General features: G+C 48.3%; 2 protein-coding genes and 2 pseudogenes across 2 annotated transcripts; 3 read left to right on the forward strand and 1 right to left on the reverse strand.

The window, feature by feature from the left end:
- The first annotated feature begins 85 nt into the window (after positions 1–85).
- LOC120659617 (HIPL1 protein-like) lies at positions 86–3165 on the forward strand. Its single transcript, XM_039937815.1, has 6 exons — positions 86–209; positions 308–465; positions 548–1339; positions 1435–1651; positions 1937–2106; positions 2249–3165. Exons 1-6 carry the CDS (start codon positions 110–112, stop codon positions 2891–2893), a joined length of 2082 nt encoding a protein of 693 aa, XP_039793749.1. The 5' UTR covers positions 86–109; the 3' UTR covers positions 2894–3165.
- Positions 3166–5673: 2508 nt separating this feature from the next.
- LOC120662334 lies at positions 5674–10999 on the reverse strand (annotated as a pseudogene).
- An 8972-nt stretch (positions 11000–19971) lies between these two features.
- On the forward strand, positions 19972–21359 carry LOC120662335 (annotated as a pseudogene).
- Positions 21360–24155: 2796 nt separating this feature from the next.
- LOC120659619 (HIPL1 protein-like) lies at positions 24156–27105 on the forward strand. The gene is made up of 6 exons (XM_039937818.1): positions 24156–24276; positions 24375–24532; positions 24615–25406; positions 25502–25718; positions 26001–26167; positions 26312–27105. Exons 1-6 carry the CDS (start codon positions 24177–24179, stop codon positions 26942–26944), a joined length of 2067 nt encoding a protein of 688 aa, XP_039793752.1. The 5' UTR covers positions 24156–24176; the 3' UTR covers positions 26945–27105.
- The last annotated feature ends 114 nt before the right edge of the window (positions 27106–27219 follow it).

A 27219-nucleotide genomic window follows, 5' to 3' on the forward strand; every position in this document is an offset into this window, starting at 1 on the left:
TCTTTGATCCCAGTTCTTGGTCAATGCCTGCCTGCCTCCATAAAGGCCAAGTTGTACCCCACCATTTCTGCCTCTGACCAATTCCACACTTCCTCCTCTCCCAGGTGCCATGAGGCCGTCGGCGGTGACCGGGGCGGTGCTCGTTGCCGCCGTGCTACTCCTTGTCGCCGTCCAGGATGGCCATTGCGCGCAATTGTGCATGGACTCAAGTATGCAGTTCCTGAAATTTCTGTGTGTCATCTCTAGTAATCGGTGTCTTGATCTCTTGTTGGGAGTTGCAACTGATGCTTGTGATCATGGTGAGCAGCGTTCCCGAAGACGATCAACGAGTCCCTCTCCTTCTGCGGCTACAACGGCACCTCCTGCTGCAACGCCACCGACGACGCCGCCGTCCAGAAGCAGTTCGCCGCCATGAACATCTCCGGCACGCCGTGCGGCGACATCGTCAAGAACATCCTCTGCGCGGTACGGTTGGTTTCGATTCGATGGATCTCTTTGGAGGCATTCTGGAGCTCATGAAACATCTATCCTTGCCGCCCGTCCGCAGAGATGCAACCCGTACGCCGGCGAGCTGTTCACCGTCACGACGACGCCGCGGACGGTGCCGCTTCTGTGCAGCACCACCGGCGTGTCGAGCCGCCTGAGCACGAAGCCCGCGGCGGCGGCGGCGGCGACGACGACGGACTACTGCTCGCAGGTGTGGGACACCTGCAAGGACGTGCGCATCCCGGGGTCGCCGTTCCAGGCGCCCAAGGGCGGCGCGGCGGCGCCGCTGCTCACCGACGTTTGGCAGTCCGAGAGCGAGTTCTGCGGCGCGCTGGGGGGCTCCGGCAAGTCGCCCTGCCTCGACGGCGAGGGCGCGGCGTTCAACGCCACCCGCCCCGCGCTGCCGGTGAACGGCATGTGCCTGGAGCGCATCGGCAACGGGTCGTACCTCAACATGGCGGCGCACCCGGACGGGTCGAGCCGCGTGTTCCTGAGCAACCAGGCCGGCAAGGTGTTCCTGGCCACCGTGCCGGCGCAGGGCTCCGGCAAGACGCTGCAGCTGGACGCGGCGGCCCCGTTCCTCGACATCACCGACGAGGTCCACTTCGACAACGAGTTCGGGCTCATGGGGCTCGCCTTCCACCCGGACTTCGCCGCCAACGGCCGCTTCTTCGTCTCCTACAACTGCGACAAGACGAAGTCGGCGTCGTGCGCCGGCCGCTGCGCGTGCAACTCCGACGTCGGCTGCGACCCGGCCAAGCTCAGCTCCGACAACGGCGCGCAGCCGTGCCAATTCCAGACCGTCATCGCCGAGTACACCGCCAACGCCACCTCCGGCGGCACGCCGGCCACGGTATCCGATCGATTGCTCCTTACACACGCCGCCGCCGCCGACGGCACGCGCGCCGATGATTGATGTGCAGCCGTTTGCCCGTCGTGTCCCCTCAGGCGACCTCGGCGAACCCGACGGAGGTGAGGAGGATCATGACCCTCGGGCTGCCGTTCACGACGCACCACGGCGGGCAGATCCTCTTCGGCCCCGCCGACGGCTACATGTACTTCGCCATGGGCGACGGCGGCAGCGGCGGCGACCCCTGGAACTTCGCGCAGAACAAGAAGTCGATACTCGGCAAGATCATCCGGATCGACGTCAACACCATGCCAAGTAAATTCGCCCGGCCGATTCACATACTGCTGCATCAAGTAAAACACCACCAAATTTGCCACCAAACAAATGTGCCCAAGAGAGTGATCTTTAAAACTAAACAAACTTTGGTCCGAAATACAGATTTAGGACCCGCCGACTCCTAAGCAGGATTTGCATATGTGCTCAGGAATCTGAAGATTAAACTATCCATCTTGATCAGAGCGATGCCGTCCGTGATGTGGTGGCAAGCTCTGAATCTGACTAACACTCTGACAAGAAGATAGCTCTGCTGCATATCTGCAGGTGGCAACACCACTGCTGGCTGGGGAAACTACGGCATCCCCAAGGACAACCCCTCCTCCACCGATCCCAGCTTTGCGCCGGAGGTCTTCGCCCTCGGCTTCAAGAACCCATGGCGCTGCAGCTTCGACTCCGGCAAGCCCTCCTACATGTACTGCGCCGACGTTGGCCAGGTAAACTCTTGTTGCTCTCTGCTCTGAAGTCTGAATCAAAATCGTCACTTTTTTATGAAGCATTCTCAAGCATTTCATTCTGTGCTCTGTGAAAATCATCACCTGTTGCTCTGATCGCCGGCAATCCATGGGGATTCTGCAGGCGGTGTACGAGGAGGTCGACCTGGTCATCAAGGGCGGCAACTACGGGTGGCGCGTGTTCGAGGGCCCCCAGCCGTACACGCCGGCGTCCACCCCCGGCGGCAACACCTCCGCCGCCGCCATCGTCGCCATCGGCCCCGTCATGGGCTACGCGCACAACTCCGTCAACAATAACGTCGGCGTCGCCTTCATCACCGGCGGCTACGTCTACCGCTCCACCGTCGACCCCTGCCTCGCCGGCCGCTACCTCTACGCCGACCTCTACGCCAAGTCGATGTGGGCGGGGACGGAGTCGCCGGAGGGCAGCGGGGTGTACGACGTGACGGGGCTGCCGTTCATCTGCTCCAGGAGCTCGCCGATCCCCTGCGACGTCGCCGCCGGCAGCGCGCTGCCGTCGCTGGGCTACATCTTCTCCTTCGGCGAGGACAACGCCAGGGACGTGTACCTGCTCACCAGCAAGGGCGTGTACCGGGTGGTCGACCCCGCCGAGTGCGGCTACGCATGCCCCGTCCGGAGCTCGGCCCCGGGCGCGTCGCCGAGCTTGGCGGTCGGGGCGCGCGCTCTGGCGTGGGCGACGCTCGCCGAGCTCGGCGGTCGGCTGGCTAAAATTGGCTGGGCTGGCTGGCTGGACTGGAATTGGTGGTGAAACTGGTCAATGAGCTCGAGCCAGTATCAGCGAGCCCAGCCAGTCGGTGGCAGCCCAGCCGAACAAGCCGGCTGCTGGCGGGCGCGCTGCTCGCCTTGCTTGCTGAGCTTGACGAGCGCTTGAAAAGTGTGTGGGGTAATTTTATTTTTAGTTGAGTGTGTTTTGATGTCAACGTGATGATATGTATGATAATTATATGTGCAGCAGTTTGTTTTAGAAATACTCGATTACGGTGAAACATGCCAAATTCCTGAGGATATTGTAGTCCTGCATGTTTAGATTGATCTTGTGCACGATTATAAAGGCCCCATTTGTTTTAGCTAGGAATTATAAAAGCAGCTTGCAAAGGTAGATTGTGTAAAGCTGAGGGCTATTTTTCTAAGGGCACAATAGCATAGCGAGTAAATACATGTGACACAATTTGGCAGCAGCTGGTTTAGAGTTTTGTAGTTGAATTATGAAATCCTGGAAAGCTGGGTTTTAAAATCTGAGGTTAAAAGCTTGTTGCTAGCTTCAGCCCAGGAATTATGAAAGAAAGAAACCATGATCTCCAGCTTAATAAAAGAAAACGGTTCTGTAAAATTTTGATTACCTTGCCCAAGATAAAAAAAATGAACACAGCTATTAGTTGTGGTTGGAGCCAATGGTTGTAGACAGGCCGAAACATGGCATGATGAACCATACAGTGAGGGGCGTCCCCGCTAAACCGGAGACCCAGTGCGAAATATTAACATGAGGGCTAGTGATATAGTAAAATTAAACATAAGTAACAAGTAATAATAAAACATATATGATATATATAATGTATTACATATAAATGGGATATTTCAAGAATTACCGTACATGTTCTTTATATTTTCTAGACTGATTTACTAACGACATGACTTGTAATGAAAGAACAAAATTAATAGATGTATTTTAATTTATCAACATAATTAAATGATGAACTAAGAAAAATAATACGATGATCTTAAGTCTTACACGTCGTTTAGGCTCCGGTAACTGTCTGGGAGTTGCCGTGGCCCGTGGCCGCGCATCTAGCGACCGGCGTCGGCGTCGGCGAGTCGACACTGTGACCGCGGTACGAGTCTGCTCTGCCTCCGCAAGACTGTGGCACGAGTGTCAGTGCGCAATAGAAGAGGAAGCAGTGCCGGTCTTCCTTCAGTTTTGGTGATCGAGTCAAGCGCCGAGGCGGCCGCCAAGCGGAAGGCTGGGAGCCGGGGATCGACAATCAGCAATACGATGTGACTTCTGGGTGCAATTTGGACCTCATTTTGCTATGGATTGAACTGCAAATTAACAAAATTGAAGACTATACATAAGATATACTTTAAATTTTGGGGCCCTTCAAATTTGAAGGCCCCGTGCAGTTGCACGGCCCGCACGGGCCTTAGCACGGGCCTAGAGACGCCCTACAGATGAACCTAGTTATTGATGTTGCATAACTTTGCACTTGCTGACACAACAGACTATGCACAAAGGGCAAGTCCAAATTTCAAGGTCATGTCATTCTCCAGGCCAGCAATACAGTGCAATGGATGTATCCAAAGGCATCAGCTTAATACATGCAGTACCTTTTCCATCTGGGGCGAATGAGAAGAGCCGATATCGATGCATCTGAGCGGAGCAGTTTAAAGTCAACTACACAGGTGACCAAACAAATCAGGGTGTCAGATATAGATACAGAAACTAATCCTGTTCAATCTTAAAGCTACAATCTACATGTGGAAAAAGTTTCATGAATGCCGCACTCAGTGTACAAGATTTCCTCCATATTCTCGTGGACATCATCAAGCACCTAAAACTAAATAAAAGGAGGAAATAAAGTTATAGCCTACAGAACTGGCTGCAGTGCAGCATCAATCAGAATGGCCATAATACAGCGGCAGTCAATTGATGCGCGCCCTTCATGTAGTGTACATAATCGAAAGCAAAACTTCCCCATGGCCTCCAAGTATGAAATAACACTCGGATAACATTTGAAGAAGCTCAAACCACACTTCCAGTGGAACCTCGCCTCTCCTGCTACTGCAAATCAATGAAGCTATCAGCTCAAACCACCAATATATAGTCGAACCATTCATCACAAGCCCATTGATCTGTCCATACTCTGAAGTTGGAATACCGGCCACCAGCACTCAAATGTATCAAAAAACTTACTTCCTAACTGTTATCCATATCATCTGTCAGTACCCCGCGACCGGGGTACCCCCTCCTACTATGTCTAGGAGGAAGATGTGGATGGTTGATCCTAACCACACCTAAAAGGCTGGGCAGCATGGCCCAAAGGCCCAGATCCCATTGGCGGAGCAACGGCCACGGATCCGCTCTCCGCTCAGGGGCAGGTCCGGCATCGCCACGTGTCCCTGGGAGGAGCGCTCAGCGCTAGCAGTCTGGGGCCCGGACCCCGCGAGCGGGTCCGGGACATCCACGTGCCGTCCGGACCCCTGGATGCGCGGAGCACAGCTCTCCGCCAGGGAGGGGTCCGGGGCCGACACGTGTCCCGCACTATGGGCGCGGACGCGAGTCTTCCGCTGGAAGCTCGCCCACCTACCGCATTAAAATGCGGGTGGTTGAAGCATGCTCTGACGCTACAGTGCGCGGGCAGCTTTTGCCAGAACAGCACTGTTACGCGCCTGTTACCGAGGTGAGCTCGAATGACCGCACAGCGGGTCGCGAGTTACCGAGGCACACAGTACAGCCGTAGGCGCCGCGCGCGAGCGCACGTCTGCCCACCGCATTAAATGGAGACGATGCCACGGCTCACTCCATCATGCCCCCTACGCCGCAAGCTCATTTAGATCTAGGAATGTTCTCCCGACACTTTCACTTTCCCTGCTGGGAGCATCCATCTTCTCTACAGGCTGCTGTTGTTGCTGCTCCTGCTGCTCCTCATCTGATTCTACTTTATTTTCTGCTACACCATAGTCCTCTTCCATTTTATCATTCACATTATTACCATTTTGCTCATCAGGACTATCATCCTCTTCTTCCACCTCTTGCTCCTGACTTGATGTCGAGAGTTCCATATCATTCTCTGCATCAGAGCCAGCATCAGGATCTGATGCATCCGATTTCCTTGCCTTTCCTGCCTCTGTATCCGAGTCCAAAAAATCATATTGCCGATAGTTAATACAAGGACGAGAAGAATGCTTGCTGCGCCTGAGACCGCTCTGGATTTCATCAACAGATCTCAGTTTGGTACCTCGTCGGCCGCGTGCTTCCAATTTTTTATGCCTTTGTGGCTCTTCAATATCTTCATTAGTACTCAACGAATATTCCTCTTCTTCATCATCATCAGCATCTTCTTCCAACCGGAACTCTTCATCCTCTTCAGAAGCACTCGATGCCTTCTGCTGTTTGCGACTTCTAAGGTATTCCTCATCATACACTGCCTCTCCCATGATATCATCATCACTGTCAAAGTTTGGATCAATATCTGAGACAGCCTCAACAAAATTTTGTGTGTATCTCTGAGATCTTTTCCTCCGCCGATTGCTGTGACGCAAAACACAAATGCTCACGATCGATTATTATGAGTAAGGAAATGAAATACACCACATGCTAAGACAGGTACCTGCGATTGAGTGCCTCATTTTCTTGTTCACCTTCACTGTCTCGGTGGTGACTTCGAAGAATTTCCATCAAATGAATCGTTGGCTGTTGGTGAGGGACCATTTAACTTACCATTGCTTGCTGCCTCTGATCTCAGAGGAAGCACCCTTCTATTGGTGGTGGTGGTGGTGGTAGTAGTAGTAGTGACAGACTCAGCTGAGTTCTCTTCTCTTTTCCTGTAATTCATGAGATTATTACACTAGCACATATATTCCTTCCAAATAAGACATCAAGGAGTAATCATTTGCTTACTTTGTAATTTTGATGGCTTCATTTATTGAGCGAGCTTACTTTGTAATTTTGATGGCTTCATTTATTGAGCGATCAAAATCATCTGCATTTGTAAACAAAGTCAAACCTTGTAACTAGACAGGTGGTAAAACTAACCAAATAATTAAAAGATAAGACTGAAAAAGGCATATTCTAATCATCAATGTCATTTACATTGTAAAAAAAGTCAAATATTGTAACTAGACTGATGGTGAAACTAACCAAATAATTAAATGATTAGACTGAAAATGCTCCCAATCATCACAACACACAAGTGTATGCCCAAAGCGGCAAAGTTTCGGAACATGGAAAATTTCGACTGTTCACTACATCCCCATATGGTTTGAATTTAATTTCGGAGCTAGTTACTGCAATCACTGTTGAAGTTAATGTAGATAATTTCGTAACAAACCCAACAAGAACTTAGCTGGAAGTTGGCCAACATATTGAGACTAAAAGTCATCTTTTCTTTTTTTCTTTCAGTAGTTAGACATATGCTATTGAATGCATTTTAGTGCACCAATTTATTTCCCAGCACAAGCAGGATTTGGATGAGTGCATTACCAAGGGATGTGTCACTGAATACCAACATATTTCATAAGATCAGTCCAACCTTAAATTGCAGCCTTCCTATTTAATCGATAAAGGTCAGGATGACATGGATACAACCAAGCTATCTAATAGTGATTTGCATTTACGCTACAATTATGACATCAAGTATGCTATTAACTTGTTAAGAACCAAGGGCTCACACTAACAAGAGACTATACTCGGGATACTGTAAGGGCATCGATATAATTAACAATGAAACAATGACGAAAATGTTTCAGATATCCAACCGAGAGAATAACTAAGGGGTGTCATTCGGATATACATCACTAACTCACTAAGATGTTAAATTCAAAAATACCACCAGTGTGAACTGACAAATTCGACCCCCCCCCCCCCAATGGTTAATTCAGTACTGAAGCTTACCAAATGTGTAAGTCACAGGCTTTCTATCACGAAGAGAGCGACCAGTTGTGTGTCCATCTGATGTCAAGTAGCTATCAAGAAGGAGGGCTTCTCTCTGTTGCTTTTTGAGCAACCTCTCTTTCTTCTGCCTGAATCACAAACAGTTGATTAACAGGCTAAAAAATCAATCATCTAGCAAAATAAATTTATCAAGCTGAGGTGAACAACGCACTTTGTGGATCTTTTCTATCTCCGGAAGATATTCGATCTTCAGCTTCTTTCCAAGGGAAACCTCTGTCCTGTTCCGGCTTGAAAAGAGTTTTTCCTAAACAGCAAAGGACATGAAAGAAGCTAAAGCAAGAAACATCAATGTGACACATAAGAATGAAAATAGATGGTAACAAGACAATGGTACCATCTGACTAATATCTCATGTCCGCATTTTATTCCAAGTAAACTATATTCTTTTTCAATCATAGAAGCTAGCCAACAGATGGTTACAACTTACAAGGGCACTTTGCAAATATTGACACGTTATTTAGATGTTGACACATCAGGATAGAGTATAGGACTATAACTTGGCTGACACAATCATGCTATTTAAAACATATGCACTGTGCAGACAATAAAACTATAGATGGCACAATGAGGCATGGTTATAATAACCTTATGTAAATTCAAGTATTAGGGGAACACTTAGAAAGAGCATGTACCCTGGCCACCTTGATGCTAATAATGTGCTGTTTCCCAGTCAGCTGAAAACATTTCCCTTTTTTTATCTTGCATATGAGAAGTTGGAACTTATGTAATTTTTTTTACTGAAGAAATGAAATCTGGATTATCTTGTGTTCAAAAACAAATTGTTGCACTTGATAAATAAAAAGGCACTAGTGAAACAAAAGGGAGAAAATGTGGTGGGTCCAAATCTACAACAAAAAGCATTACACATTGTGCATGGTAGCACATGTAGACAAAAGATATCTAGAAAAATGCTAAAGCTGGGACTGATAATATCTATATACATTGAGAAAAAATGCTCTATTTCAACATAACAAAAGAGAAATAAAAAAAGAAAAATTATAGTAAAACAATCAAACACATTTTAGTTAATTGTTGTTTTTCACTGAATCATCTTAATAATGCTTATGAGGATCAATTTAAATATGAATTTTGCATGACACCAAGTTCTACGTCCACCATCATTCCCTCTATTTCGGGAGAGAAAGTTCTTTGCCATCTCCAAGAGCCAAATCACAAAGTGGTGCAAATAAATAAAGGAAGAAACCTCATTTCTATGGACATCTAAATATAAACTATCGCCAATAGCTGTTTTGATGCGACATCACAAAACCCGATTCACAATCCTCATTCTATATAATTATCTACATATTACATGATGAAATTACAAAACATCACTACCACATCAACAGTCAACATAACTATGCTTTTATAATCATAACAGGAGGGAATGGCACTTAATAATTCACTGTGGGGGCAGACATGAGAAACTGAATTCAAAACTTACTGCAACATCATCAAACTCGTCAAAGCATGATAGGTTGAATGTTGGTCTACAAAAAGGCAATATGTCTAGCAATTGAGCGTAGCAGAGATACGTATGTTGCGCTGGTTTGTTGGGTACACAAGAAGGGATAGAGTTAGGAACGAAGATATTCGGGATAGGGTCGGGTGGCACCAATTGAGGAGAAATTGATCCAACATCGGTTGAGATGGTTTGGTGTCACACCCGGTTTTAATGAGGAAACCGAATGCATAACTATATGTATGCCAGGATCAAGTTTCATACATATAGAGACATCATAAGTGAATAATCAGTAACAGTATCACGTAAAAGAGAAAATAAAACAATTAAAAGACTGTCAGAGTTATACAGCTTATCCTGGAAACGGAGGCTTCAAACTTCACAGGCAATCGACTGGGGGTTGCGTACGCCTAGAACTCAGCAACATCTTCAAAATCTTTATACACCTTCTCCTTCTAAGCAGCAGTAAGCAAGGGTGAGTACACTTATGGTTGGTACTCAGCAAGGCCACAAGAAATAACTAGAATATGATTTATATCCATCTTTAAGTTTATTAATCATGTGAGAGTCCAAGACGCTCTTGACCGTGAGCACGACTGATATATCAGTTTTACACTCTGCAGAGGTTGTACACTTTCACCACAATTCGCGTAAAAGTTTCGAAGAACTTTGAACCCAGCCACACATATGTGCTGATCAGGCACAATACCACACTTCCGAGGTGTGATTGCATAGGGACGCTACGAGGCTTTTCCAAAGAATCCCTATATGTATGTGTTGGTCCCTGCCGTTGCGGTCCCTCAGAAGACACAGCTTCCTTCACCCGCTCCACAACATAAACTCATAACCACCAAGCAAACAACCCCAATACAACATATGGTTCATCTAATTACTTAGCCAAGACCAGAGCCATATAGTATTGTGGTTGTACGGTTTTCTTGGGTGGTTCTCCATGTTCCAATTAAATCAAGTACTCTTGTATATAAGCATAGATAGAAAGATGGTTAGGGTCACTTTCCTTTCTCCAACAAAAAGCTACTCTTACTGCTCTTCAGCTTTTGCTCACTTGGAATTCTTGATCTTCAAACTTCGAACAGCGATCCTTCTACTCGAAGCAATCATCGGGCAAACATACAAAGCAAACAAGAAGATACAACTAAGAACAATACACCAAAACAAAATGAAGGCTTAAAAGAGCATACGGGAGGATAGGACTCACTTCTACGGTTACGAGAGCGCAAGAAACACGGAAAACGGAACTAAAACGGCGATTTTATGGGATAAACGGTGACTCAGGGATCTAATCACGATTAACTAAAGGGTTAAGGACTAAAAAAATTGTAAGACACAATAAAGTGTTCTCACATAGGATAAGAGGGTGATAAAGCTATCGCACACGTTGCAAGGATCACGTGAGCGCGAGAATCGATGAAAACGGAGCTAAAACGAATAAGTTATGGCTAAAACAGGGTTTCAGGGGCTTATTTGTGAAGAAACAAAGCTTTCAGCGGCTAGATCTGAAGAAACCAGGGACTAAAACATAATTAAACCTTAATCGCAGGGGCTAGCAAGCTAAACTACAACACAGGGATGACGGGTTCTATTTTACAAAAGAATAGGGGCTAAAACAAAAGAAACTGGGCTGGTTTATAAATTCTTTTGAACTGGCATGGACCGCGGCTTGATTTCTAGAAAAGCGAGGGGCTCTTTTGCAAATCCGCCATGGTTGACCGGTACCCTGGGGTTTGACTTTGGTTTAGATCCAATCTGGGCCACCCGATCTAGATCGGACGGCTGGGATGGATCGGACGGGCTGGCGGCGGCGCAGAGCTGGCGGCGCAGAGCTGGGGCGGCGGCGCATCGCCGGCGTAGGTCGAAACGGCCTTACGGAGCTTGATTTGAACCGGGTTCGGGTCAGGGAGCATGCGCGCAACGCAGCAAAATGATCTAGAGGGTCGGGTGCGCGAGTTGGAGGCCGGGCAAGGGCGCTCCACGGCGAGTGGCGGCTCGGACTACGCCGGCGAGCTATCTCGCACGAAGGGAAGCAAGAGGGAGGGGAAACCGGGTCGGCATCAAGCCCTACCTTGCTGGGAAGCTTCGGCGGCGGCTTGGGCGTCGAGGAGAGTAACGGAGCGGCGGCGCAAAGGCGGCAACCTAGCTCGATTCTGACAATGTCGGCTCGAACTAGGGTTTTGGCAAGCGGGGAGGCGGCAGTTTCGGTTCAGGGCCTAGGGAGGGTTCGTGCGGTCCTTTTTATAGGGGCGGCCGGCCGTCTCGGCGTGAGGGCCAAGGCAGGGGAGCTCGTAGCCGGAATGGACTCGGGCTTGGCTAGAGTTCTACCCGCGCACGGGAGGAAGAAGCATCCTACAGACGGGGCCCGCTGGCAGAGAGAGGGGAGAGAAGGGAGGCGCGGAATGGGCCAGCGCGCGGAGATGGGCCGGGGAAGGGAAAACGCTGGGCCGACAAGGAGTTTGGGCCGCGGTAGAAAGAGAGAGAGAGAAAAAGAAGAGATGAGCCGGCTGGGCTGAAAAGGATAGGGAAAAAGGGAAAGGTTTTCTATTTTTGAAATTGATTCAAACACATTCAATTTAAATTCAAATTCAAAAGAATTCAAATTTAAGCTGAACACAAACAATAAAACAATGCAAGGACAGCATGAATGCATAACCAACAAACAACCTCATTTAATTTAAAAGGCAAACGATTATTTTCTTTATACTAAATTCCCTGTAACGAAAATAAGTGTTGACAAAATTTTAAAATTATGAGAAAATTATTATTTTATTTTTAATTTTAATCACATCCTGAAATTCAAAAATTTCAGGGTGTGACATTTGGACATGTTCAACGGAGGCCTCCTGAGGCGCCGGTGCGTAGTGGGGTTCTAAAGCGGGTTGATAGTGTAAAGAGAGGTAGAGATCGACCTAAACTAACTTGGGGCGAGTCGGTTAGAGAGAACTTAAGGAGTGGAATATCTCCAAGGATTTAGCTATGGATAGGAGCACTTGGAGATTATCAATCAATGTACCGGAACCATAACTTTTGCTTATTTTTCTATTTACCCCTATCTCTACCTTCTGTCTTTTTTATCAGTTGTTAAGCTTGACCCATAAGTTCTGCACTAAGTCTTTTTTTCCATTTTTGTGTTGACATTATAATTTCTAAGGTAACTTCTGCAAGGGCGACATAGCAATAAATTTCTTGCTAATTCTTATTCAGACAAAAACTTATTACTTTCACATGATCTTTGCAGGAATATGAACAGAAAATGAAAGAGAAGGGTGAGCAGCCAGTTATGTTCGGGTGAGCTTTACTGATATATTATGCATTCGTCATATTAGGTAGCAATGCTACTATTCCTTTTCACTCAATTACTTTTGTTTCCCCCCAGCCATCTTGGACCACCAAAGAGGCGGCCTGCAACAGAGGAAGATGATGGAGCTAATCCTAAGCCTGAAGTATGTTATCTTATTTATAGGATGTGGAATTTTTTCTAAAGGTTTTTGAATATTTGAATACATACTCACCATATGTTGACACAGAATCGCGCCAACACACTCGAATGCGCTAGAACACGCGACGATCGTCAAAACGATTAACACAGCGAAAACCCTGGGCGGACCGGTCTGGCCGGTTTCGCCGACCGGTCTGACCGGTGTAGGCAGGGAACTCGCGAAGACCTAGAACAGCGAGCTCGGGAGGGACCCTGTCGGAGCTCATGATCGTAGGGTTGCTCTGAGGTCGGCAGGCCACTCAGAACGTCTTCAAACGCCGCCGGGACGAAGGAAAAAAGCAATCTAGGGTTGGAAAAGGCTAGGGTTTGAGAGATAAAAGTAATGCGATTTTTTTGTATTGATTCGATTGGGAATAACCTCAATCAGCCTTAGTCTTTATATTTATAGGCTGGGGAAGACGTACCCCTTCACGAGTAGGATTACATGAGGACTCTTTACAAAAACCCTAATTCTACTCGGACTGTACAGACCAGACTGGTCTGACCGGTCGGCCCGACCGGTCAGACCGGTCGACCTCAGCAGGTGCCAAATTTGGCTGTCAACATATGCCCCCTGCTTTTTGGTGAGTTTCACAAGCTAAAAAACAAGAACTATCCTGATGTACATGTTTTACACAGAGCATATAATTCTAAAAATAAAACTAAGGGCGATATCCAATACCGGCCGTCTTCGTCTTCACGCACTTTGCCAAACGCTAGGATAGAATTTCTTCAAGTATCTCCCATTGATAGCCCTGGGTAGACGTTCACCTTGCACCGTCTCCACCATATACGAATTTCCGGAGATAACTTTGACAATCTTGTATGGACCCTCCCAACTTGGCGACCATTTGCCAAACTTGTTGCTTTTCATCCCAAGAGGCAAAATTGTCTTCCAAACCAGATCCCCAACCTGAAAAGATTTAAGTTTTACCTTTTTGTTGTAAGCTCTGGCCACCCGAAGCTTGTATTTTTCAATCTCCTTCAAAGCCTTCAAACGCTTATCGGTCACCTCATCAATATTATCCATCATCAAATCATGGTAATCAACAGCGGAAAGGTCATTTTGCTTTGCCAACCTATATGCGCCCAGATTTACCTCAACAGGTAAAACGGCCTCTTGACCATACACAAGCTCAAAAGGAGTAACCTTAGTAGAACCATGTCTAGATATACGATGAGCCCACAATGCTTCGGATAACACTTCATGTCACCTCTTAGGATTTTCTTCTATCTTCTTCTTGACAAGTTTGATCAAAATCTTATTACTAGACTCGGCCTGCCCATTGGCCTGAGCATAGTATGGAGATGAATTGAGCAACTTAATCTTATAAGATTCGGCAAAGACACGCACCTCTTTTGATATAAATGAAGGATCTTGACCCGTTGTCAAAGTTTGTGGACTGCCGAATCTATGAATAATATGCTCAGTAATAAACTCAATTACCTCCCTATGTGTCATATTCTTCAAAGAAACTGCTTCGGTCCACTTAGTAAAATAATCTGTAGCAACTAACACGAAGCGATGCCCCTTTGAAGATGGAGGATTAATTTGTCCAATAAAATCCAACCCCCAACCTTGGAACGGCTATGGTTTAATAATAGGATGCATCAACGCAGCAGGCACCAATTGCAAATCACCAAATCGCTGACATTCTTCACACCCTTTATAGTATCTAAAACAATCGGATTGCATGGTGGGCCAATAGAAACCAGCTCTTCTGAGTAACCATTTCATCTTGGGAGCCGATTGATGAGTACCACAAATACCTTCATGAACCTCACCCATAGCAACCCGAGCCTGATCCGAATCTAAACATTTGAGGAGCAAATCTTCGGCAGTTCGACGATAAAGTTTATCGTCAATTAAAATATACTTGAAAGCCAAACGCCGAATATTTCTCTCTGCGCCACGACCAGGATCTCTCAAATATGACATAAGAGGAACCCTCCAATCTTGGGCTTCGGCCAAGACAATTGAATCATCTTTTTTGGCCGAATCAAAACCAGCAGCTGCATCACCAGTCAGACCGGTTTCTGGACCGGTCTGGGCGGTCGGACCGGTGCGTCCAGAACCAGACACCCGGCTTTCGTTTGCATCGGCTTGCGAATGTTGAAATATTTTTTCGTAATATTATAGCCAGATGCTTGTTGAGCCAGAGTATTTGCCTTTCCATTCTCTTCCCTCGGAATATGTTTGATAATAAATTCATCGAAAGAAGAAATAATATCGAGTCATTTATCAAGATATGCATTTAGGGAACCATTATAACACTGGCATACCTTAGATACTTGCTGCACCACCAAAAGAGAATCTCCAAAGGCTTCAACATGCTTCACACCCATGGATTGCAAGAATTCCAAGCCAAATAGAAGAGCCTCATATTCAACTTGGTTATTTGTGCATACTCCCAATGGTGAGTTCCATGGAAGCAACTCCTTTGGCGCTAAGAGGCTCGCTCCCTCCAATGCCGCTGACTGTCATGTTCGTCTTGATCAAGTCTTTGTCTTGGCTGCCGAGCTTCTTGTATAATGAGTAGGGCATAAGATTTACAATGGCCCCACCATCCACTAGCATGAGAGTCACCGGCTTTCCGTTAATGTGTCCCCTCATGTAAAGAGCCTTGAGGTGATTGTCTTTCTCGCTTGGCTTCTGGAACACAGCTTCACGGGGACCAAACTGAAGATGAGCCATGTCTTGCTCCGGAACCACAAAATAATCTAAACACAAGTGTACCACGTTAATCTCTAAATTGGTGCGCTCTGGAGACGCTTCATAATCCACCAATTCCTCGTCTTCGGCTATCTGAGGAACTGCTGGGGCTTCGTCAACAGAAGAAACCGAAACAGGTGGCGCCGATTCGGCTGCTGGCTCTGGAGAAGGCTCGACCGGTCTAACCGGTTGCTCAGAGCGGTCTGACCGGTCTGTCTGATCGGTCTGACCGGTCGGCTGTAGCGATCCGACTGGCCTGGCTGACTGATCAGCTATCTTGGCCTTCCAAATCTTGCTCTGAGGGAATATGGGCATGTATCTATTGAAGTCCTCATCCCTCTTCTTCTCTTTCTCCTGCTCCATCTTTTCTTTGTTGCGAAGGCGCTGCAATTTCCTCTTTTGTGTATGAGTTAAACTCGAAGGGCACCACCTAGGCTGATGGTACTGGTCCGTCGCGCTCTTGCTGCTACCAGCCTCATGATCATTGGCCATGACCGGCTTTTGCGAAGGAACGTCAACCGATGTATCTATATCCATCGATTTCTTGCCCGTATCCTTTATGGGCATCTTGATTTCACCGATTTGAACCACAACATCGGCTTTAAACTTCTCTGGGTCGGCCATAGGCTTCTGTTCCCCTTTCTTCTCCTTGACGCGATACTCGAACCTTGAAACAGGAGCTTGGCCCGGCCTCTGATGAGACCGGTCTGACCGGTCGGAGGTGACCGGTCTGACCGGTGCAGCCTGCTGCACTGGACCAGATTGGCATGGTCCCAATCAGTCATGTACTAGTACTCTGGAGCTTTCTCCCTGATAATGTGGAGGATAAGGCATCGGAAAACACTGCATCCAAATCCCTTCATGCTCCCACACCGGATTTGTTGCATTTGATGCCGGTGGCATCCATGGCATGGTAGCATACATCTTCTGAGGAGGATACAATGTGACAACATCACATCTGCGCCTGCTGAACTCCCTCCTCGGGGACGCTGGACGACTTTGGCACGGTGGTGATCGCGGTCTCTTTTTTAGCGGCCGATCATTTTGAACGACCTTTGTGTACTTGTTCAACAACTGGTTGAAGGTGGGCTTCTGATTAGTAGCTCTTCCCTGCACCTTCACCTCATTGGTCTTCCAAGTACCCACTTCCGGACGTTTTGGCTTGAAAGTCCGGGGACGGTCACCAGGGCGGTCAGACCGGCTGGAAGAATCGGTCGGACCGGTCTGACCGGTCGGAGACACCGGTCTGACCGGTTGCGCCTGATCAGCAGATCGATTTTCTGGTGGAGAGCTTCCTTGCCCCCCGAGTCTGGGATTTCTGACAATGATCTTCAAAGTATCCTTGCCATCATCAGTCTTCTCTTTGATAACTTCCCGGGCAAGGATCTTGTCACTTGTATTCATCGGTCTTGGATCACCGATGACAACATGTTTCCCCTTAGCTCCTTCGGCTTGCTCCGGCCGAATGAACACCTTTGTATTGTTCAATTCCAGCGTATGAACAGGGAAAGGAGCTTTGTCAATTTGCATCTCAGAAAGTACCAATCGTCCTTCATTAATGGCCGATTGTACCTGTCGACGAAAAACATTACAATCAGTAGTAGCATGAGATGTAGAGTTATGCCACTTACAATATGCATGTCATTTAAGTTCGTCGGGAGATGGAATAGCATGTGACAATCGGATGTTACCATTCTTAAGCAATTCATCAAAAATCTGATCACACTTAGAAACATCAAAAGTAAATTTCAGCTCCTCTTGCCGATTCTTTTGAATCGGCTTGAGAGACGGAACCGAACCGGGTTTGGCCTTTGATGGCCAAACAAATTCAGCGGCATATACTTCCTTACCATCATCGTCCGAACTATCTGAATCATGATCAAGAACATGTGTGTTGGACCGATGAGGTTTGAAAGCATCTTTAGAATTTTTGTACTTAAATTCGGTGCCAATAGCTCGCATTTGCAAATGATTAATCGTAATGTAATCAAAACCTTCAAGTTTCTCCTTCAAATAAGAACGCAAGCCATTAAACGATAAATCCGCCAAATCCTTCTCCGAAAGAGATGAATTAAAACACCGATTTTTTAAAGCTTTAAATCTTTGGAAGTAATCCAAAACCGATTCATCTCGGTTTTGTTTAATCGACGTCAAATCTAACAATCGAATCTCGGCTTCCCCACTATAGAAGTGATCATGAAATTTGCGCTCTAATTGATTCCAATTTAAAATAGATCCCGGTGCAAGCGAGGAAAACCAAGAGAAAGCGGTTCCAGTCAAAGACAAAGAAAACAAGCGAACCCGCAAAGCATCATTAAGACCCACTTCTCCCAATTGCAAGACATATTGGCTAACATGCTCCCAAGTCGTGCGAGAATCTTCACCATTGAATTTGACAAACTCGGGAACGCGCCAACCAGCAGGATATGAAATAAAATCAAACTCAGGAGGATATGGCTTTTGATATAAACGCGACCCACCCATATCAATCCCGAGTTTAGATTTAAGTACACCGGCCAAATCTTCTTTAAATCTATTAAAATCGGCCTGACAAGCATCATTGGCCGAAGTATACAAAGAGGATGAAACACGTTGAATGGTAGGACCGGAGTAAGCCACGTTAGTGTTAGGAATCGGTCCTCGATGAGGTCCAGATCCCTGCTGTGACGTAACATGGGGCCCTGCATACATCACCATCTCATTAGTTCGGCTAGGGATGGCCGAACAAGGGTTGGACGTGTGTGGCACAGAGGGCACTGGCTGCTGTCCCGTCATACCGGTCTGACCGGTCGCGTAACCGGTCTGACCGGTAGCACCGGTCTGACCGGTCGAGGAGACCGGTGGCGCATGGACAGTAGATGGCGACGGGGTTTGCCCTGGGAACGAGTTCGGCGGCATCCCATAGAATTGATCTTGGGTAAAAGATGTGCCAGCCGAATCTGCTTCTATGAATTGAGCGCCACTCTCGATAGTTTTACCCTTTTTAAGCACTACAATTTCATCATTAAGCCCAGCAAGAGTCTCTCCCGCAGCTACTTGCGCAGCAGATATTTTCGAATCTACCATGAGAGAGAATTGCTTAACTAATTCAGAGGGATCATTAGGAAGTACCTCAACCTTGTCCCGGTTTACCTTGAACGATGTCATCACGAACTCCCCGACCCTCTTGAATAGGCCTCCTCGCTCCTTCTTGAATCCTTGAAGAAACTGCTCCTTCAGGTGCTCTTCAGCGATGAGGTAGGCCTTGCGCTCCTCTTCAGTGAGCTCCTCCATGGTCGCCTTGATGACGTTGTCGTTGTGGATTTCACCATGAGTACCCATCTTCTCGGAGAATCTAGATTAGATCGATTTTAAAACCAGATTAATCTGTTCCCCAGCGGAGTCGCCAAAAAATGTGTTGACACAGAATCGCGCCAACACACTCGAATGCGCTAGAACGTGCGACGATCGTCAAAACGATCAACACAGTGAAAACCCTGGGCGGACCGGTTTGACCGGTTTCGCCGACCGGTCTGACCGGTGTAGGCAGGGAACTCGCGAAGACCTAGAACAGCGAGCTCGGGAGGGACCCCGTCGGAGCTCGTGATCGTAGGGTTGCTCTGAGGTCGGCAGGCCACTCAGAATGTCTACAAACGCCGCCGGGACGAAGGAAGAAAGCAATCTAGGGTTGGAAAAGGCTAGGGTTTGAGAGATAAAAGTAATGCGATTTTTTTGTATTGATTCGATTGGGAATAACCTCAATCGGCCTTAGCCTTTATATTTATAGGCCGGGGAAGACGTACCCCTTCACGAGTAGGATTACATGAGGACTCTTTACAAAAACCCTAATTCTACTCGGACTGTACAGACCAGACCGGTCTGACCGGTCGGCCCGACCGGTCAGACCGGTCGACCTCAGCAGGTGCCAAGTTTGGCTGTCAACACCATGTTTGTATTACAGGACTCTGTTTACTATCATCCAACCTTAAATACATCTGGAGCACCACCACCTGGAAAGCCTCCCATGTACAAATCACCTATAGGTTATTATGTTTTCCTCTCTTTAGCTTGTAAATCTTTCATTTTAATGTCCTTACAATTTAGTGATCATCACTAGCTTTTTCTCAGTTTCATTTCTTGGTTGCCATGCAGGACCAAGGATCCCACTGCCTTCCTCATCCAACGCGGGGGCCTCATCTTCCATGTCAGAGTGTGAAGCAGGTCCATCCATCCTACCACCCCCTCCACCACCGCCACCATTGCCGGCCACCTCAGAACCCATTGATCCATCTGCTCCTTTCCCCTTGCCCCCGCTCCCCCCACCGCCCCCCCCCCCCCCCCACCACCTAAGCCTGTCAATGACTCAGCACTGCCAAGTTTACCACTACCACCTCCGCCTCCACTAGGGGCGGAGTCAGAAACATGAATTTTTCTCAATTAGGAGGGGCCAATAGTGTTAATTTTTAAATTTTTATTTAAATTTTGAAAATTTTAGTGTAAAATTTCTTTCCATGGGAGGGGCCAGACCCCTGGCCGCCCCTCCCTGTCTCCGCCCCTGGCCTCCACCCGGCCCACCACCAAGAGAACCTTTATCAGATCATACAATACTTCCACCACCCCCGCCTCCACCGCAGAGGTCGTCCGGTGCAGATGAGAGCATGACAGATTCTGCTCAGGTGCCTACTTAGGATCTCTTGTGTGTATTTAGTAGAGTTTTTTAATGGGGCAATGTTCTAACTCGGTAATCCTATTATTAATGTATCAAACTGATATTTCTCATGTTTAAATGTTTGGACGTTGGCCTTTGTGACCAGTCTGATATAGCCTTCTTTGCAGCCATCAATTGTCCTACCTCCACCACCTGGGTTGCCACCAAAATCAAATGATGTGGAAGCTGCTGGCACTTCAAAGGACACTCCTGGATTTAAACAAGATACCGCTGCAAGGGTCTTACCACCACCGCCTCCGCCACAATCATCAAATTTGCCACCTTTACCTCCAAGGCCCCTGTTGCAACCTGATATGGTAGCTCCTGGAGCAATGAGATTTCCACCGCCGCCAGATTCAAGGCCACAGTTTATGGCTCCTGGAGTTGCCAGGCCGCCTCCACCTCCTCCAGGATTACCCCCAGCTCAGATGCCGATGCCACCATATGGCCTTCTTCCTGGTCCGCCACCAATGCCTAGGCCCCCATTTTTGCCAGGAGCCCCTATGCATTCAGAAGAGTTTGCTGCCTTTGGACCAAGGCCTCAGTTACCTCAGCAGCCATAATATGTGAAGTCAGCGGCCCCAACAGTTTTCAAGAGACCATTAGCACAGCGCACTCCTGAGCTGACGGCTATGGTACGCTAACCACCTTCACATTATTACTTGATTTCTTTTGATCTTCAATAGTTTTTTGTAATACAATTTCTCATTCTGCTTTAAATTATTTGCAGGTGCCTGCATCAGTACGGGTCAAGAGAGAATCCGCCCTCCCGAAACCAAAACCAAAGGTGCAGCAGCAGCAGCAGTCATCAACGCCATCCATTTCAAAGCCTTCAGTTACCCTTATAAGAACCGATGCTCAGCCTTCCTCGTCAGCACCCAAGCCGCCAAGCATGGATGATTCATATATGGCATTCTTGGAAGATATGAAGGAATTAGGTGCTCTTGATGGGTAACTCAAGTAGAGATGTCTGATTGCACTATAGCTTCTGCTGTCTGAACACGAGCCCCATCATTAAGCTGTGGCTACTGAATCCTTCCCAGATACTCGCGATCATTTCATATGCCCCAAAAGAAAACCTTGAGATTAGTTTAGTTGAAAATTGGAAAAACAATTGTAATCAACCTTTTGATAACTGTGCTGTTATGCTGCCCAACTGTGCAATGATAACAAGAGTCTTTGAAACTTGAATGGTTGGTTCTAGCTGGGATATCTCCCAGCTGTAGGTTCAACGAGATCACCTTCGCAGATTTGGAGATAGTACCATTCGTGGTGAACACTACTGTGCGCCTTTTCTTTTCTTGTCTTTTTTCCTGTTTGAGACCAGTAATTGGAGTTCTCCTATGCTTGTGGAAAACGAGTAGCAGCTGTTGTGGAAATTGTAATATTTGTGAATGCCAGTGCCGACCAGCCCTAATTGTCTATTTATGATAATTTTACAATTAACCGCCTGCCTCTAATCATATTTTTGCAACATTCACTTTCCACTCCCTCTGCGCACCTTCTTAGATATTATCCGGTGGTTCAGATTGAAGTTTGCACGGTTTGCATGAAGAGATTAGTTTGCATTTGATAGATATGTTCCCTTTATAAATTCTGCAAATATATGTTATAATGTGAATACATCACCTTGTACTCTGACGAGCTGGGATTCTCTCTGCTTACAAGTTCTTGTATGCCTGGCTCTACCTCTGTTCATGCATCGCACTATGATAGATATGTTCCCTTTATAAATTCTGCAAATATATGTTATAATGTGAATACATCACCTTGTATTCTGACGAGTTGGGATTCTCTCTGCTTACAAGTTCTTGTATGCCTGGCTCTACCTCTGTTCATGCATCGCACTATGAAGCCTGCCCAGATTTCATGAGATACACACAGCTACTCATGTTTCAGGCCTTCACGTCTTTCTGAGGAATCATTGACGCTTCAGTGTCGGTCTAGGTGGCAAGGCGCCTCGTCCAGACTCCAGAACAAGAAGTCCTGGAACGTTATCACCTCATTTTGTTCATATTAACTGATGCAGTATCAGATGACACCAATGCGAAAAGTGTGTCACGGAGCTGGATTGAAGAGCTTTGGTGCACTATATCGGAATTTTTTTCTCGATTTTGAAATGTTCCAATTCCATGGTAGTGCAAATGTTAAGTCCACAGTTGAGGTGAAATTTGTTTTAAAAAGAAAAAGCATTCGATTGGTTGACTAATCATGCCAGGACATATAACTTGAACTGGACATATCCAGACTGATAACTCACGCCTTGTACAACAGTTTGACTATGTTTAGTCCACGAGCAACCAGAAATATTCCTCGGTTCCCTAACTCAATACAAGGTAGCAAGGAGACAGAGCTCCTGCAATATTCTTTTTTTGGCACCTTCATATGAATTGAACCTAGCCAAGTCATTGTGTCGCAAAGTTACTATTTTACACCCAGTAGCAAAAGGCACATGGGGCAACAACGGCATGCTGAGAGCTGCTATAAGCAGTTGGCAGCTGCATTTACAGGAATTATTGTATGTCCGCAGTTACGAAATATTTAGAATTGCTTGGTGAAAGTTCTGCATTTACACGAATTATAAATTATTGAATGACTTCAAAAATAATTACCTTGCCCTACAATTTTAGTTTCCTTTACCCAACAATTCTATGGAACTTCCTTTTTTTTTTGAAAATTAACGATAAAAACTTCGCATATGTTGTTGAAACAGACTGGATTTGGAAAAAAATTTCGAAATGAAGACTGGATTTGAAATATAACATGTGAAATGAGAAAATGTACATCAATCATTTGTGGACGAGATCACTATCAGGCATGAGAATAACCTGTGGAACTTCAGCTCCAACTATAACATATGCCGTCGACAAGTGAAAGCTCATCAAGCTCCAAACACTACTGAATGATCAGAAGTTCTGAAGCGGGCTCTGGGTTCAGAAACTGTTGTTGACCCGGGAATTCTGAATTGATTCTGAAACTTGTATTTCAGTTCAGAACCACCATCAATCAGCTGTTCCCACAAACCATCTTCAGCATATTGTCAACTCCCTATCTGGTCCATGCACTTGCTCCAATTGAGTGTAGGCTCTTGCTGCCTCCTCATTGACTTCAGCATTTCCCGTGTAAAATATTATATTATAGAACTCCCCTTGGGGGCCTAAAAGAAACACAGGATGCAGTATCCAAAGTAACCACCTTTTTGTTCCTTTAATTAATCCATAGCTACAACGACTTAATGCTATCCTTTTTCTCCCAAGGTCAACTATTGCTGCTGGATCGACCTCTTATGAGTTGTGGACGCTCATCAATCACTTGTCATCTGATCCTAAATCGGGGAGTGCGGTGACCTGAAGAAATTGACAGGTAGAGATGCTACAACGAATTGTTTATGATGCTGTACCCTGTACTTGTTATCACAAGACAAAAGAAGGGTCAAAGGTAACATTTAAACACTACGCAAATTACAGGCACCGCTATCTTCTGAGATCAATTCTAAGGGGATAGTATTTGGATAGGGAGAATTGCTACGGGCATTTTCAGTGTTCTATTGAAATGTTTGTGATGGAGTTCCCAACAAACACAATGTCACAGTTTGTGCCGCACTGCGGCCGATCCAAATCCTTCAGTTACACTATTTCAGAGTATTGAACTGATTCGGCATTCTTCAAACAGCCGGATCCCCCCGTTGACACTTTTGCCATGAATTTCAGCTTGCCACTTTCACAATCTAAACAGGTGCATTTGTCCCCTCTGAAGCTTGTAACTACTGGGTTTGTTTAATCACATGATTGAGCATATACCAATCCCCATCTCTGATGATTTTATATATACAATTACTTGTCACCATCAGGCATGTGGACTTCAAAATTTTATCCTACTCAAATAGCCACTTGGTTGTCTCTTTGATCCCAGTTCTTGGTCAATGCCTGCCTGCCTCCATAAAGGCCAAGTTGTAGCCCACCATTTCTGCCTCTGAGAAATTCCACACTTCCTCCTCTCCGAGGTGCCATGAGGCCGTCAGCGGTGACCGGGGCGGTGCTCGTCGCAGCCGTGCTACTCCTTGTCGCCGTCCGGGATGGCCAATGTGCGCAATTGTGCATGGACTCAAGTATGCAGTTCCTGAAATTTCAGCGTGTCATCTCTAGTAATCGGTGTCTTGATCTCTTGTTGGGAGTTGCAACTGATGCTTGTGATCACGGCGAGCAGCGTTCCCGAGGACGATTAACGTGTCCCTCTCCTTCTGCGGCTACAACGGCACCTCCTGTTGCAACGCCACCGACGACACAGACGTCCAGAAGCAGTTCGCCGCCATGAACATCTCCGGCACGCCGTGCGGCGACATCGTCAAGAACATCCTCTGCGCGGTACGGTTGGTTTCGATTCGATCTCTCTCTTTGGGGGCATTCTGGAGCTCATGAAGCATCTGTGCTTGCCGTCCGTCTGCAGAGATGCAACCCGTACGCCGGCGAGCTGTTCACCGTCTCGGCGACGCCGCGGACGGTGCCGCTTCTGTGCAGCACCACCGGCGTGTCGAGCCGCCTGAGCACGAAGCCCGCGGCGGCGGCGGCGGCGGCGACGACGGACTACTGCTCGCAGGTGTGGGACACCTGCAAGGACGTGCGCATCCCAGGGTCGCCGTTCCAGGCGCCCAAGGGCGGCGCGGCGGCGCCGCGGCTGACCGACGTGTGGCAGTCCGCGAGCGAGTTCTGCGGCTCGCTGGGGGGCTCCGGCGAGCCGCCCTGCCTCAACGGAGAGGGCGCGGCGTTCAACGCCACCGGCCCCGCGCTGCCGGTGAACGGCATGTGCCTGGAGCGCGTCGGCAACGGGTCGTACCTCAACATGGCGGCGCACCCGGACGGATCGGGCCGCGTGTTCCTGAGCAACCAGGCCGGCAAGGTGTTCCTGGCCACCGTGCCGGCGCAGGGCTCCGGCGAGACGCTGCAGCTGGACGCGGCGGCGCCGTTCCTCGACATCACCGACGAGGTCCACTTCGACAACGAGTTCGGGCTCATGGGGCTCGCCTTCCACCCGGACTTCGCCGCCAACGGCCGCTTCTTCGTCTCCTACAACTGCGACAAGACGAAGTCGGCGTCGTGCGCCGGCCGCTGCGCGTGCAACTCCGACGTCGGCTGCGACCCGGCCAAGCTCGGCTCCGACAACGGCGCGCAGCCGTGCCAATTCCAGACCGTCATCGCCGAGTACACTGCCAACGCCACCTCCGGCGGCACGCCGGCCACGGTATCCGATCGATTGCTCCTTACACACGCCGCCGCCGCCGACGGCACGCGCGCCGATGATTGATGTGCAGCCGTTTGCCCGTCGTGTCCCCTCAGGCGACCTCGGCGAACCCGACGGAGGTGAGGAGGATCATGACCCTCGGGCTGCCGTTCACGACGCACCACGGCGGGCAGATCCTCTTCGGCCCCGCCGACGGCTACATGTACTTCGCCATGGGCGACGGCGGCAGCGTCGGCGACCCCTGGAACTTCGCGCAGAACAAGAAGTCGATACTCGGCAAGATCATCCGGATCGACGTCAACACCATGCCAAGTAAATTCGCCCGGCCGATTCACATACTGCTGCATCAAGTAAAACACCACCAAATTTGCCACCAAACAAATGTGCCCAAGAGAGTGATCTTTAAAACTAAACAAACTTTGGTCCCAAATTCAGATTTAGGACCGGCCAACTCCTAAGCAGAATTTGCATATGTGCTCAGGAATCTCAAGATTAAACTATCCATCTTGATCAGAGCGATGCCGTCCGTGATGTGGTGGCAAGCTCTGAATCTGACTAACACTCTGACAAGAGAGCTCTGCTGCATATCTGCAGGTGGCAACACCACTGCTGGCTGGGGAAACTACGGCATCCCCAAGGACAACCCCTCCACCGATCCCAGCTTTGCGCCGGAGGTCTTCGCCCTCGGCTTCAAGAACCCATGGCGCTGCAGCTTCGACTCCGGCAAGCCCTCCTACATGTACTGCGCCGACGTTGGCCAGGTAAACTCTTGTCGCTCTCTGCTCTGAAGTCTGAATCAAAATCGTCACTTTTTTATGAAGGATTCTGAAGCATTTCATTCTGTGCTCTGAATGAAAATCATCACCTGTTGCTCTGATCGCCGGCAATCCATGGGGATTCTGCAGGCGGTGTACGAGGAGGTCGACCTGATCATCAAGGGCGGCAACTACGGGTGGCGCGTGTTCGAGGGCCCCCAGCCGTACACGCCGGCGTCCACCCCCGGCGGCAACACCTCCGCCGCCTCCATCGACGCCATCGGCCCCGTCATGGGCTACGCGCACAACTCCGTCAACGGCAACGTCGGCTCCGCCTCCATCACCGGCGGCTACGTCTACCGCTCCGCGGTCGACCCCTGCCTCACCGGCCGCTACCTGTACGCCGACCTCTACGCCAAGTCGATGTGGGCGGGGACGGAGTCGCCGGAGGGCAGCGGGCTGTACAACGTCACGGGGCTGCCGTTCGGCTGCTCCAGGAGCTCGCCGATCCCCTGCGACGCCGCCGCCGGCAGCGCGCTGCCATCGCTGGGCTACATCTTCTCCTTCGGCGAGGACAACGCCAAGGACGTGTACCTGCTCACCAGCAAGGGCGTGTACCGGGTGGTCGACCCCGCCGAGTGCGGCTACGCGTGCCCCATCAAGAGCTCGGCCCCGGGCGCGTCGTCGCCGCCGCCGAGCTCGGCGGTCGGGGCGCGCGCCCCGGCGTTGCCGACGCTGCTGGCGGGCGCGATGCTCGCCTTGCTGAGCTTGATGAGCGTTTGAAAAGTGCGTGTGGTGTTGCTTTTTGAGTTGAGTGTGTTTTGTCGTCATCGTGATGATATGTATATGATAAGTGTATGTGCAGCAGTTAATGTTTGATTTTGTTTTAGGAATAACTTGCAATTTCTAGCATCGATTACAGTGAAACATATCAAATTTTCTGAGGATCTTTGTGAGACATATTTGGAAGAAACTCCTAAAAAACTCCTGGTGACCACTCGAGTGCAATTTTGGATTCCAAGCACAAAGATCACTTCATTCCCACCTTGCTCATTAGG

Source organism: Panicum virgatum, chromosome 2N (genome assembly GCF_016808335.1).
Source record: "Panicum virgatum strain AP13 chromosome 2N, P.virgatum_v5, whole genome shotgun sequence".
Taxonomy (NCBI): Eukaryota; Viridiplantae; Streptophyta; class Magnoliopsida; order Poales; family Poaceae; genus Panicum; species Panicum virgatum.